General features: G+C 36.1%; 1 protein-coding gene across 3 annotated transcripts in view; it reads left to right on the forward strand.

Moving 5' to 3' along the window:
- Window positions 1-1597: 1597 nt before the first annotated feature.
- Window positions 1598-15677, forward strand: part of LOC149948568 (von Willebrand factor D and EGF domain-containing protein-like) — a 196250-nt gene continuing 182170 nt past the window's right edge. For all 3 annotated transcript variants that reach the window (XM_090173617.1, XM_090173619.1, XM_090173620.1), the window contains exon 1: window positions 1598-1749. In XM_090173617.1, the coding sequence (XP_090029743.1) occupies window positions 1644-1749 (106 nt within the window). In that variant the 5' untranslated portion in view covers window positions 1598-1643. The remainder of the gene's footprint in view (window positions 1750-15677) is intronic.

Consider the following 15677-nt stretch of genomic DNA (forward strand, 5'->3'; position numbering starts at 1 on the left):
CTTGTTAAAACTAGAGTTTCTATTCCTTTCCTACATTTCTGTGATACTGCTTCATCTCTACACTGTCCGACTTCGTTCGTTCAAATATCAGTGTGAGAAAAGTTTATGTCAGAAATATTTGTTCCAACTTTCGCCAGTTCCTTCTTACTCGTAAACTAGGGTCACGTTTTGCCAGATGAACTTTTATTGGCTAAAAATCGAAATTGGAGGGTTACACCAATATTTTTTTCATCATTTCTACCGCTTGTTAAATTGTTATCCAAGAACGCCACGGTCACCTTGTAGATTTCGAACATCCTGGAAACATTTTTTTTGGTAAGATGACATCGTTTTGGCGTTTTCCAAAACTAAAATTAAAGTTTAATATTCGGTATTAGATCCAGAACCACAAGGGTTAGGCACTTTGATAATAAGGTGGGCAAATCGAACGCAACCACGTAATCGATTAAGGAAATCACTATAAATTACGAATATATTATGATAAATCAGTTGAAATCACTGCGAAATTAGTGGAAACCACCGATATATTATGAGAAAATAGTGGAAACCACCGATATATTATGAGAAATTAGTGAAAATCATCGATATATTATGAGAAATTAGTGAAAATCATCGATATGTTATGAGAAAATAGTGGAAACCACCGATATATTATGAGAAATTAGTGAAAATCATCGATATGTTATGAGAAAATAGTGGAAACCACGACTAAATTATTGGAAACCACCGATATATTATGAGAAATCAGTGGAAATCACTGCGAAATTAGTGGACACAAACGATATATTATGAGAAATTAGGGGAAATCACTGCGAAATTATTCGAAACCACCGATATAATATGATAAATTAGTGGAAACCACCGATATGTTATAAGAAATTTGTGGAAACCACTGATATATTATGATAAATCATTGAAAACAACCGATATATTATGAGAAATCAATGGTAATAACTGCGGAATTAGTGGAAACCACCGATATATTATGATAAATCATTGAAAACAACCGATATATTATGAGAAATCAATGGTAATAACTGCGGAATTAGTGGAAACCACTGATTTATTATGATAAATCATTGAAAACAACCGATATATTATGAGAAATCAATGGTAATAACTGCGGAATTAGTGGAAACCACCGATATATTATGATAAATCTGTGGAAATAACAGAAAGTTTTTGGAAATCAGTAATGAGGCGAACAAAGATTGAACGAGCGAGAGCCCTCGCCAGAACCCAATCGAAAGTTGTTATCCGATTATCCAAAGACGTTGGGAGCTTTACGGACTCGATGGCACGAAATATCTGGACAGGTGATAATTTATCAAGATATATCCGTCCGTGAAAGTGGTCCGGTCGCGTTTAGGACATTCCCCAAAACGTAATCCGCTGACAAGGTGGATCGCTTCGGACAAATTTACGACGCCGACTAGTTCCCGGGTGCTCCGCCGGATGTCGCCGCGATCGATAACGAATGTTCGTCGCGTGTCGCGTCAAAGGAAGACGGGCGCGCTGGGTGGCGCTGCTGTCTGTCGGAACGGCGCGGTTTGGGAGGCGAGCGGAGAGACGCGCCACTTCAGTCGGTCCTCAGCGGCCGGCGGACAAGTGAGCGCGCCTTGAGACTCTTCGAATCCGGCGAGATGTCGACGCGCTCACCCAGCAGTCCACACTGGACGGTGTCCTTCCTCGTCTGCCTGATCGCCGCTTGCCCGCTTCTTCTGGTCAAGGCCGACGAACCGGAAACCGGTAGGACTTTTTATCTTCTCGCCTTGTCAATGTTGTGTCTGTTACCGTTGTCTTTTTGGTGGCGGTGTCATTATGGTTTAAATGCGGGGGTTCAATTCGCATCACGTGAAATTATATATTTTACTAATATCAAGAGTATATAATATCTATTACGACATAAGTATTGATTTCCATATTCTGATAATGCTATTGCGCTTGGAACATCTATCTTCGCGTGTCCCCCTATGATTTTTATAAAATATAATAAAATATGTATATCCGGAAGAATTATCGACTTTTTTTTATCAATATACGCAAGAAAAACGTTCTTCAATTTAATTAATAAAATGTGATTTATATATTTATAAATACCATATTCTGATAATGCTATTTTTTAAATATTTTTTTTATAAATATGATTTACATTTTAAGCCGTGATGCTTAAAGTCTATCTGCACTGTCTCCTATTTTCTCGGTGCATCTCCTTATAGCACTTTCTATAGAAATTAATTCCGTTTTTAAAAGTGAGCGTGACTTAATTTATAGCATCACTGAGGTCACAGATGCTAGTTAATTTGGCGGGCTCGAATCTAAATAAGATTTAATTCGTGTCGCTAATGTACTCATTTAGACTACAGCAGCGCCAACCGTTAAATAATTATTCCCTGGTAGAAATGTTTCTTTCATACAGATGGGGTAAAGATAGTTTCATCTACTGGTATTTAAAACCATGATACGGTAATCAGAGCCCTCTATTTCTTAATGTTTAGTATGTTTTCATCGTACAACGCGACATAACTTGTCCTGGAAATTTGGCTTTTTAATTTCTAGGGTGTAGCCAACGTTGCCATACGTAATCATGATCTAGCCAATTTGGCGGTTTGAGTAAAATATATTTTGTTTGGCTTCTTCTACGTCATACAGTTTATCTGCTAAAATTCACATTTTCTATTTGGAATAACTTATAAAATAATTAATATTTTAATATGAAATTTTGCCAGTGTTGACAACTATATATAATCTAAAAAATATTAAATTTTAATTTTTGAGTGCAGATAAATGGCCTAGATATTTACTTCCCTAGTAAAATAGATATTATTAGCTTCTGGTTATACGCATTGTTTTAAAAGTTTAACGGAGGGCGATTTGAAAGCTGACATTGGAAATAGGCGTTTCGCAAATAGACTTCGGTGCGCGTTCAATTTAGGGCAGGGGCAAAACGTTGGGTATTAGGAAAACGCATTAGTTTGTAGTAACTGCAAAATTATGTTTGCAAATATTGAATTGGTAAATATTTACGTTTAGCGAGCTAATTTTGCACGAAATGTATTAAGTGAAAAAGAGAAAGTTTTTCGTTTTCGTTTATGAATTATTTAACTGGTGTTTCATCATAATTTATACTATAAGTTTGATTAGAAATGTAATTTTTTAAACGTACTGTAGAAACTAGTACCGAAATTGACTTCAAATATTTTTATGGTATATTTCGTTAAATACTTGGAAACACTTTAATTGTAAGATCCCTTAAAACAATTTAAAGCATTCCCAAATTACTTAATTTTAAAAACGCCGTTTTTTCACCTTGAAAATTTCAATATTTTAAGCGAGTGTAAAATCTATTTTTAACGAGTTTTATTACGGTGCAAAATTTGTAATATTTTAATTGAGTGTAAAATCTATTTTTAACGAGTTTTATTACAGGGCAAAATTGGTAATATTTTAATTGAGTGTAAAATTAAAATCTATTTTTAACGAGTTTTATTACAGGGCAAAATTGGTAATATTTTAATTGAGTGTAAAATCTATTTTTAACGAGTTTTATTACGGTGCAAATTTTTTAATAATTTAATTGAGTGTAAAATCTATTTTTAACGAGTTTTATTACAGGATAAAATTATTAATATTTTAAATTGAGTGTAAAATCTATTTTTAACGAGTTTTATTACGGTGCAAAATTTTTAATAATTTAATTGAGTGTAAAATCTATTTATTCAACGGGATTTAAAGCAAGACCACTGCACGAAAAACAAAACAAATGCATATTAAATTGACGATTGTAAAAAAAAAGTGTTCGGTACTGAAAGAGATACGCGGAAGATTGTTTTAGTGGCTGACATTTCGCCCTCTTTGAAGCGAGCACTATAACGAACCGTGTGATTTAATTACTCAAGAATGCGTAACCTTGTCTAAAACTATTTAGGCACACTGCTTTCCTCTTGACTCGCACCCTAACACCGCAGCACCCTTCAAGTTCTATATTCTCCGGACAATCTCTCTTAAGAGCCGAGTTATTTTTTGGGTGGGCGAGGGAACTTGAACCCCTCTTTGGCATCCTCAATCCCGCTCTGGCTAATTAGTCCGTCTTAATGACCTAATTAAAGGGAAATGCTTCTAATTTCGTTTTACGAGTAAGGTTATTTTTAATAAATCCCAATCTCGGGCCTAATAATAGGAATTGTCTCCCGCTCAATTAAGGATATAAATGGTGAGGTCAGAAGACCCCGCAGCGAGTCGGACGGGGTTCCCGTCGTCATATTGACTTAGGCCCCCGCCTCCGGGCATTTTATCAGAACCTATTTGCTCGTATGGACATTGCGTTCTAGACTGTATATGTTTTGGGGTCAAATCACCTGCAAATAGGTTTGGTCAAATAGATGCTGTATTTGGGGGGGGGGGGAATTGCTGTAGGCTTGTTACTTGGCTAAACTTTAATTAAATATCAGAATTAATTTCGTATGTTTTGCTGAGGGTGGAATTTGGATTTAAATTAATTTTTGAGACATTTTTGAACTTTTAGTGTTTTTTTTTGCGTTAGATTAGTAATTATAACTAGAAAAGGACCCCAAAATGCGAGGGGTCGGACATTTACCAAAATCCCGTACACTTTGTCTAAAATAGCAAAATCTTTTAACTCTCTCTATGGTAAATTAACATTGAAATCCCAAAATCACTTCAAAAAGTAATGATAAAATCGCCAAAATCTCTACGAAATCCCGTACAAAATAATGGCAAGTGTCCGACCCCTCGCCAAAATGTCTTAGATTACAATTTATAACGGTTAGGCCTTTATATTAGCAGTTGATCTTCATCCTGATCAAAATTTTATTAAAAGTCGCTAAATGACTCGAGACTAAGGTGGTGCCTTGGGCACAAGCCTAGCTAACTGGGCCTTCCTCCATAGAAGACCGCTAATTATAGCTTGTGACTGTTCAAAGAAGATTGCCCTTAGGCCTTGGTCAATAGTCTTTCTTCTATCGCAATCATTGGGGTCTCTAGTATCACCCAGTTCCAACAGTCTTAACATGTTACTATATTTTTGTATAAAGGATGCCTCTCTTAGTAGACTCTGAAACCCCAAATATTATTCCCATCTAGATGGTAAGTGATGACAGCAAATTGCTTTTTGATGGTTTGTCTAATAAACCGATTAAATCACAGGTGCAAACCTTCACTTTCTCAGGGGACTGTATTCAATTCTCTAATTTCTATAGCCCCCCCCCCTCCACACGTAGCGTCGAAAATATAGAGCCATCTACATTCAATAAATAGAACTAAAATCTTCGAAATGGTCTGCGTGACTCATTTCCCGAGTTGAACATATCTTGTGTTGCCAACAGGACATCAAGTTTTACACTAAAAATTGGGCTGGTCGTTACCAACATTTCATTAAAAATTTGCTATGGCCTCAACTCAAGTTAGCCTACCCTGATAATAATTATGGTGGCAATACAACAGAAATACTCTGAAAACGCTCGAAAAATGCACTTGCCAAAAATTATGTAGGATATGCTTTGCTGCATTTTATATTATACGAAGACTTATTTGATATTGCGCTGAGATCATATTAGGCCTAGTGCAAAACGATTTTAATTTAAATAAAAGTGCTAATTTTGGGGGAAAGGAATTTCAAACGAAAAGTTTCATTCTGTAGTACTAAAATAGCGGATAGTAAGGTTGCTTACCAAATTGACGCGCCACTGACTGACTAATTGTTCATCTGAATTCTTACCAATCTTGCAAGAAAACCCAAACATTTCTTACCAAATTGAAGCTCCCCTCACTAAGTAATTGCGAGTAATTGTTCATCTGAATTCTTACCAATCTGGCAAAAAAAACAAAGATTTCTTACCAAATTGACGCGGCCATTCCAATACTGTTGGTGTTTGTTGGGTTAATGGGGACGCGAGAAGAAAATTTCACAGCTAGTGGCGCGACCGAGCTAGAGGTTCTCTAAGCAGACGGCGCGTTTTTATTTTATCGGTAGTCTTGGCAACGCGTATATATTATATTAGTAGTCTTTACTACGCCTATTTTAAAAACAAAAATAAGCGTCGTCTACTTAAGAGGACCTCTAGCCCGGTCACGCCACTAGCGGCGAAAGTTTTATTCGTATACCCCCATTGATCCGAAAATCGTTTTTCAACATATTTTACACTTTTTTTGGAAGATTATTGATAAGATAACAAATACTTTAATTTATTTACATGTGCAACCTTTTTTTACACATAGATATATAAATAAATATATATATAAAACAAATGCATTCATAATTACATAATTTTAATTAAAAACATAATATAACTGAAAAGCTGATTGTACCTTTTAAGTTTTAGGGTAGTTTAAGTGCCACATCGGATATTGAATTTGACTTGTTTCAATAGGATAGGTCGCATTTGCTTCCACGCAGTGGCGGACTGGCCATAGAGTGAACCTGGCCGATGGCAGGTGGGCCCCACGGACCGTTCATGAAGTGGGCCCCTCAAACATGATAGCGTTATAGTTGATAAAGCTGGGCCCCTTTGTCTTCTGGCAGCCCAAAATATTAGACCCAGTCCGCCACTGCTACCACGCGCTAAATTCGGACCGAATTTTTCACACGCCAGTGTAGCCCTTTAATGTGGACCCAATAATCTTATTTACTTTGTTTCAATTTTGCAATAAAATTATTAATATTTCTTGATTTGCATTAAGGATTGAATTGTGCGATAGAATGTGGTATTTTTTAAATATTTTTTTGTATAAACATTATAGAACATGGATTATAAAGTGTGCTTGAAAGAATTCAAATAACATCTAGTTATAGGGGTTCTGTTTATTAAATATGACTCAAATCAAATTGGTAACTTTTATTCGAGTAGTGTATTTAGTAAAATCATAAGCTTATAACACATACTCCTACAAATTTCGCAAAATATTTATCTTCTATTTACATTAGTAAACCTTCAATATTATCTGTATTGTTTGGTATATTTAATTATTTATAATTATTAAATTGCTTTGCCACAACAGTGGTTTTATTACGTCTATACACCGGATGATTAAAAAATAGTTAATCTTGGACAGGGTGATTGACAAAGTGGTTTCATGACGTCTATGTACCGGGTGATTGAAAAATAGTTCATCTTGGACAGGGTGATTAAGAGGTGGTTTCATGACGTCTATATACCGGATGATTGAAAAATAGTTAGTCTTGGACAGGGTGATTCAAAAAGTGGTTTCATGACGTCTATGTACTGGGTGATTGAAAAATAGTTAATCTTGGACAGGGTGATTGACAAAGTGGTTTCATGACGTCTTTGTACTGGGTGATTGAAAAATAGTTAATCTTGGACAGGGTGATTCAAAAAGTGGTTTCATGACGTCTATGTACTGGGTGATTTAAAAATAATTAATCTTGGACAGGGTGATTTACAAAGTGGTTTCATGACGTCTATGTACTGGGTGATTGAAAAATAGTTAATCTTGGACAGGGTGATTGACACAGTGGTTTCATGACGTCTATGTACTGGGTGATTGAAAAATAGTTAATCTTGGACAGGGTGATTGACAAAGTGATTTCATGACGTCTATGTACTGGGTGATTGAAAAATAGTTAATCTTGGACAGGGTGATTGACAAAGTGTTTTCATGACGTCTATGTATTGGGTGATTGAAAAATAGTTAATCTTGGACAGGGTGATTGAAAAATAGTTAATCTTGGACAGGGTGATTGAAAAAGCGCTCTCATTACCTTAATGAAACCGCGTGATTGACGTTCTTCCCTAAGATTGAGACATCTAGTGGTGGGTTTTGGAAGTTTCGAGCGGATAAACATTTATCAGCGACTGTAATGGTGTCCCCATAGATTAATAAATTAAAATTATTAATTTAAAAAGGTTGATAAAATTATTATTATTATTATTTTCAAATGATTACGTCACAAATCTTTCTCTAATATAACATACAAGAAAAGCATTGTCTTATTTACTTTAATTACCTCAAGTTAAATCATTACAGTCTCCGAAAAATTCGTCTTGAATTTTCCAAAACCCGCCACTAGAGGTCTCATTCTCAGGGAAGATCGTCAACTGTAAATTATTCAATATTTAAAATGGGGGTAGGGGGATTGTGTACCCAAACGTCTGCGACATCTTGTTTGTTTGTCAATTAGAATATTGGATTTATATTACGAATGCTTTAAGCCTTGACCTTTCATTAGAGCATCGGATATTTAAGATTCAAATTTATTATTAAAAATTCATCTAAGGATTTTAGCAATAAAAAAGAGTTGAGTTTAAATAAAATTGAAATAAAATAAGAAATGAACATAAATTTAATTCTAGCCTAAAATAACACTACATATAAAAACTCGGTTTCGAATTCTATTTGAAAAAAAATATGGTGCCTCTATGTAGCCGTGAAAATTCGATTTTATTTTGCAAGCTTAATCCCTCGACGTTTCGCTTCTCAAATTCTAATCATTATAAAATATTTCCAAACAGAAAAATAAGAAGAAAAAAAAGCTCAAGCAAGCCATGGCTATTTTCCGGGCTTCTTATCAATTTAAAACTACTTTCTTTTTTTAGTTCCTCTCTCCCCCAAAAGTCTCTTTCTGGTTCCCTTGGCAGGCCGGCTTCGTCATATCCGCCGTCTTTTGAATCTGAATTTCAAATATCGGCCAATCTTTCATAACAAGGGACAGCGTGTGCCTTGCCGAAATCCAGGTAGAATTTGCTTGTTAAAATGAAGGATAAATATCAGAAATATATAGCCTTTCTTGTATATTAGGATTCTAGATAAACAGCCCCGAAAAAAATTACTTTTTTTCACAAGGCTGTTGTAGAATTTCTCAGAAATAACTGTTTTTTTTCTATAGCTAGTTTTTTGGACGTTTGGCAATATTTATAGTTTTTTGGTCGGTTGAAATCGTAGAAATGAGAAACTGATTTCCGGAAGTATTTTTCTATTGTGTCCCGGGCAAAAAACATGGTTTTATTCAAACTATTGTGATTTTATGTTCGGAATGTTGAAGGATTTTTTTATATTCTTATTGGTTCAACGGGAGTTACGAAATTTAAATTGGTCATATGGTTAATCGGTAATAAATTGGAGGCGTAATAAGATTAAATAATTGTTGTATTTTAGTTAATTTGACGGAGAATAATTATTGCAATGTTGCTAATGAATAGCTTTTTCTATTCTTATTGGTTCAACTGGTGTTAACAAATTTAAATTGGTCATATGGTTAATCGGTAGTAAATTGGAGGCGTAATAAGATAAAATAATTGTTGTATTTTAGTTAATTTGACCTAGGAGCAACAAACACAACACCCCCACACAAGGAGAACGCAACCCGTCAAAAGTCGTGGATTTTCTTGCGTACGTTTTTCATTGGCTAGACGCTTTAGCGCCTGCTGCCGTCGGAAGGGGAAAATTTGGAAATTGTCTTCCCCCCGCCAGTAAAACGTTCAGCGTAAAGGCTCGTGATGCTCGTCCAATGAAATTCGTACACAACCCTTCGTTAGCGTGTTTAAAGGCTAGCTGCGTTCTCCTTGTGTTTGTTGCTCCTAGATTTGACGGAGAATAATTATTGCAATGTTGCTAATGAATAGCTTTTTCTATTCTTATTGGTTCAACTGGTGTTAACAAATTTAAATTGGTCATATGGTTAATCGGTAATAAATTGGAGGCGTAATAAGATTAAATAATTGTTGTATTTTAGTTAATTTGACGGAAAATAATTATTGCAATGGTGCTAATGAATAGCTTTTTCTATTCTTATTGGTTCAACTGGAGTTTTTAAATTTCAATTACGTCTATCGATAATAAGTTTTAATAATTGTTTTTTTAATTAATTTTACAAAAAATAATTATTTTATTGGTTCAACTGGGTTTGTAAATTTAGTCTAGACACACGTTAATTGGAGTCAATAAGATAATGGTAGTATTTTAGGTAATTTTACGAATACTAATTATTGCAATTGTAACGAAAACACAAAAAAGAAACAAAAAAAGGGCTAAAGATTTAATTTTACATAAAATTTATTCTTAAAAACGTAAAAATAACTAAAATTCGACGTAAAATTTGTGTTGAGCCTTTTAATACTGTACCATAAATAATCCGTTAATTTTTTTGGTTTTGTCATAAGTAACATAACGACAATAAGTATGTCAATTAGCAAACATTATCACCGAACTGATTTTCAGAGTTATTGCTCGATCCTGGTTTAGTTCTCAGCACAGAGCCCCCTAGTGTTTAAATATGCGTAAGGCGAAATATTCTTTTATACCAAGGATGATAATGTACTACTAGTGGGGCACCCGGGCGGGCCCCCCGAAGATATTTCTGGGTGTGCCACTGTATACTACTCAGTTCGGGTGCCAGTCCACGTTGGAGCTGGTCAAGAATGTGTGTCGAAAAAACGTTCGCTCAAGAAATTAGCAGTAAAATAACAGGAAGTGTCATACGTATTGTTATTACGTTAGTTATGGGCTTATTAAAGGGAATATAACCCGCAAACCAATATTTTTGAAAAACCCCTCCAATTTTACAAATTTCCCTGTACGGGGTAGGTACATTTGTTCGAATATCATTCGTCCGAACCGCCGAAATAAAAAATCTTTCAATTGTTTGAATTGGACAACTTGTTTGTTTCATTCGTCCGAATCGGTAGCGTCGCTTGTCCGAATTCTGTCGCTAAATTAGTATTTCTTATTTCTGTTTTTTTTTGGTCCAGATTTTTTTTAGTGCAAGAATAAAAAATAGAAAATTACATTGTAAATATCGTTGTTTGTTCAAGTTGTTTTTTTCTTAATTTCTGCTATATTTAAATATTGTATATTTTACTTCATATTAGGTTAGGTTAGGTTACTATTTTCTTATATTAACAATATTTAAAAAAAAAACAACCAATTCCTAATGTTCGAAAAAACGGACAAACGATTATTCGAACAAATGAAATTCGCCAGTAAAGTTAACATAAATTGAACGACTAAATCACCAACAAAAGATGTGATAAATGTTTCGGGCAAATGAAATACGTTTTGGGACATACGATCCTGTTTTCCGGCATTCGGACAAATGATCATTCGGACGTTTGTACCACCGTTCGGACGAATGAAATTCGAACAAATGTACCCAAATCTCCTGTACAGTGGCGCCAAACATTTCTAAAGCCAAAGGCAAGAGGTTATATCCCCTTTAATAAACCTTTTAACTGTTTTCCTATAATATATCAAAATTCAGGTAAATCTGCCTCAAAAGCAGCAACAAAACCCTTAAAATACCGCCTTAAAAATGGGCAAAACAGGCGAAACCACCTGTGCTTTGGGAATCGGCGGTGATTTACTTCTAATATAGAGCGTACAACAGAAATCGATAAAAACCATCGAAATCGGAAACGACTCTTTTAAATAAATTTAACCCCAACTATTATCCAATTCCCCTCTCTACGTGTCCAAAGTGCACCCCCCAAAAACCTCCCTCGCTTTATAACGCTACCAAAAGATACCGAAATTTCATTCGAGGCGCGGTATATGGTCCTCGAATCTATTTCGAACCTTCATCTTCAGTTGAACAACCCTTAGGCATTCTTTTGTAGCAAATTTTCCGCTTTGAATTTAGAAGTTCGCTCGCGTATCCGAACGATCCCCGAACGCGAAACTCATCTCCACGCGAGTCTATTTTGAACGTTACAAAATAGCGAGAATCCTCTAAGAAGCGACTAAGTAAATAGGTTAGCTTTCAATAATACGTAGCAATAAATTTTCGAAATTGCCTTCTTTATATTAGATCTTGGAGAAATTCTTGGCCGCTATATTTCTCTTTAAAGCAAGAATATAATACTTTTCCTTTCTCTCCCTTCGTATTAAGAAAAAGATAAATTTAGGATTTTTTTTTGATCTGACTGGCCGCTGCTAGCTCCATCTCACGTCTTCCCAAAGAATTTGTAATATTATTTTTTTTATCTTCTTTGAAATAGGCCTTGGCTTTATATTCGCAGTTTCGCTTCGTCGTCCCATTCATTGCTTTCGCTGGATGCGAGTGAGTTTACTAAACGCGGAGAGGCGGCTTCGCTTACTTTCACAGCAGCCGGCTAGTATTTATTTTATTTTTTCCACTCATTTTTATTTCTATATACATTTTTTTTAACGGATACTCTAATTTTTCATGGCAAGCTTTCTTTAAGCTTTTGCTTCTTCTTTGAGGGGTAGCGTCTCTACATTTTCTGGCAATTTTGAGATGCGGTAATTTGTTTCATCGAAAGTGGAATGGAACTTTCAAATTCTATGTACGCTTGTTATAGTTAATGCTTTCTTTGGTTTGTGTATGGGGTATTTCTTAAAATTTTATACTTTAAGTTCATTTTTCATAATAGTTGATTTATTAACTTTAACAATATTGAGAAAGTTCAGTCAGTACAATTACTACTCGGTAAATAATTTAATGTTAAGTTATTTCCTTAATTAAAGGTGAATAAGTGATGCATTTAGTTAATTAAAGGTGAATAAGTGATGCATTTCCTTAGTTAAAGGTGAATAAGTGATCTATTTCTTTAGTTAAAGGTGAATAAGTGATTTATTTCCTTAATTAACGGTGAATAAGTGATTTAATTCCTTAATTAACGGTGAATAAGTGATTTAATTCCTTAATTAACGGTGAATAAGTGATATATTTCCATAATTAAAGGTGAATAAGGGATTTATTTCTTTAGTTAAAGGTGAATAAGTGATTTATTTCCTTAATTAACGGTGAATAAGTGATTTATTTCCTTAGTTAAAGGTGAATAAGTGATTTATTTCCTTAATTAACTGTGAATAAGATATTTATTTCCTTATTTGTGGTTGATTAAACGGTTTATTTCCTCAATTGTGGGCTATTAAATGGTTTACTGTTTTAAATGCGGGCGATTAAATGGTTTACTGTCTTAAATGCGGGCGATTAAATGGTATACCCTCTTAAACGCGGGTGATTAAATGGTTTACTGTCTTAAATGCGGGTGATTAAATGGTTTACTGTCTTAAACGCGGGCGATTAAATGGTTTACTGTCTTAAACGCGGGCGATTAAATGGTTTACTGTCTTAAATGCGGGCGATTAAATGGTTTACTGTCTTAAATGCGGGCGATTAAATGGTTTACTGTCTTAAATGCGGGCGATTAAATGGTTTACTGTCTTAAATGCGGGCGATTAAATGGTTTACTGTCTTAAATGCGGGCGATTAAATGGTTTACCGTCTTAAACGCGGGCAATTAAATGGTTTACCCTCTTAAACGCGGGCGATTAAATGGTTTACTGTCTTAAACGCGGGCGATTAAATGGTTTACCCTCTTAAACGCGGGTGATTAAATGGTTTACCCTCTTAAACGCGGGCGATTAAATGGTTTACTGTCTTAAACGCGGGCGATTAAATGGTTTACTGTCTTAAACGCGGGCGATTAAATGGTTTACCGTCTTAAATGCGGGCGATTAAATGGTTTACCGTCTTAAACGCGGGCGATTAAATGGTTTACCGTCTTAAACGCGGGCGATTAAATGGTTTACCCTCTTAAACGCGGGCGATTAAATGGTTTACTGTCTTAAACGTGGGCGATTAAATGGTTTACTGTCTTAAATGCGGGCGATTAAATGGTTTACCCTCTTAAACGCGGGCGATTAAATGGTTTACCCTCTTAAACGCGGGCGATTAAATGGTTTACTGTCTTAAATGCGGGCGATTAAATGGTTTACCCTCTTAAACGCGGGCGATTAAATGGTTTACCCTCTTAAACGCGGGCGATTAAATGGTTTACGGTCTTAAACGCGGGCGATTAATTGGTTTACTGTCTTAAATGCAGGCGATTAAATGGTTTACCCTCTTAAACGCGGGCGATTAAATGGTTTACTGTCTTAAACGCGGGCGATTAAATGGTTTACTGTCTTAAATGCGGGCGATTAAATGGTTTACCCTCTTAAACGCGGGCGATTAAATGGTTTACTCTCTTAAACGCGGGCGATTAAATGGTTTACTGTCTTAAACGCGGGTGATTAAATGGTTTACTGTCTTAAACGCGGGCGATTAAATGGTTTACTGTCTTAAACGCGGGCGATTAAATGGTTTACTGTCTTAAATGCGGGCGATTAAATGGTTTACTGTCTTAAATGCGGGCGATTAAATGGTTTACTGTCTTAAATGCGGGCGATTAAATGGTTTACTGTCTTAAATGCGGGCGATTAAATGGTTTACTGTCTTAAATGCGGGCGATTAAATGGTTTACTATCTTAAATGCGGGCGATTAAATGGTTTACCCTCTTAAACGCGGGCGATTAAATGGTTTACTCTCGTAATTGTGCGCGACGCAATAATTTCCATAATTGTGGGCGATTAAGAGGACACGAACATAATTGAAACGTAGTTTCGAATCAGCCAGTCAACGCGGCTATCAGCCAATATTCCCCGAATCTGGGAAATTCTGGGAACGGGTATGACCCCATCAAAAATATCCTGCCACTTAATAAAGTGGACGTAACCACACAAGACGAGGGAAGAGTGGGAGTTGGCGAACTCGAAACCCCCCCCCCCCCCCTTTGCCTGGGGCCCGGTCCAGCGTGGCCCCTTAACTACGAACGTTTAATATTTGGCTTGAATAGAGAATTAATCAAGCGTGGGAGCAGCCCTCCCCGTTTTCGTTCCTTTTAAAATTTTAAAAGCCGGGTTTCGAAACGCGGTACAGCTGTTTAACTTTCCAAAGATTCTCATAGGAAGGCCATAATTTCCAGAGAGAAGGCGAATCAAACGACGTGAAAGTTTGGGAGCAAAACCTTGTATTATAACGCGTCCCATTTGCCCATCCGTCTAACAAACTGCCGCTAACACCCCCCCCCCCCCCGAGGGGCTTAGGCGTACCCCCATTCTTTAAAATTGTTTAAATTCTCAACAAAGAGTTTTAATATCGGAAATGAGGGGGGCTAGAAGAATCTTCTTTCCCAAAAGAGACGGGTTGTCATTCATTCTCTCACTAGGACCGCTCAATTATCCGCTCGTTAAGGTGTCTTTGTAACGCGTTACCATCCTTTCAAAAGGTTGGCCAGTTGGAGACTCGCGATTCGAACCGTAAGGAGTCCCGTCATTTTCCCAACTGATGCTCGGTTTCGGTTGAGAAAATTAGCCAGATTTTGATGGATAACCGCGGGGGTAAAAAAGCGACAGTGCTGTACGTTGGTACTTAAGTGATCTTAGACCGGTTGCGTTGACTCGCTCAATATCGCTTCGCTGGGTGCAGCCCCCGTTTGGGTTTACGTTTTTTATGACCTTTTCGAGGTCGAAGGTTACTTCGCGCGTAACTTCCTGGTTTGGTTTGTACGAAATGTTATAGTTTATTGACGTTTAAATCGAATAGTTTGCGAGTCTGTGGCGTTAGTTTTTAAGAAAATTGTGTCTTATTCGACCTTTGAACTTAAGCCAGTTCGTAGCTTGTGGTAGGGCTTTATAGTTAATAAGGCTATTCGTAAAATGTATCTTCGTTTTTCTAAACTCTTAAATTTCGTGATAATATTCGAGGAACAAATATAATAATAACAATAATAATAATCAGCTAGGCTAATACCCAAGGCACCAACTTAGGTCCAAGTCATCGAGCGACTTCTAATACCTTTAAACAGATGTCCGGGTTACAACGCGTAGGACGGTGGTGGCCAGCCCTTCGTGCCAC

Source organism: Leiobunum rupestre, chromosome 4 (assembly GCF_980474605.1).
Source record: "Leiobunum rupestre chromosome 4, qqLeiRupe1.1.hap1, whole genome shotgun sequence".
In the NCBI taxonomy this organism is placed as follows: Eukaryota; Metazoa; Arthropoda; class Arachnida; order Opiliones; family Sclerosomatidae; genus Leiobunum; species Leiobunum rupestre.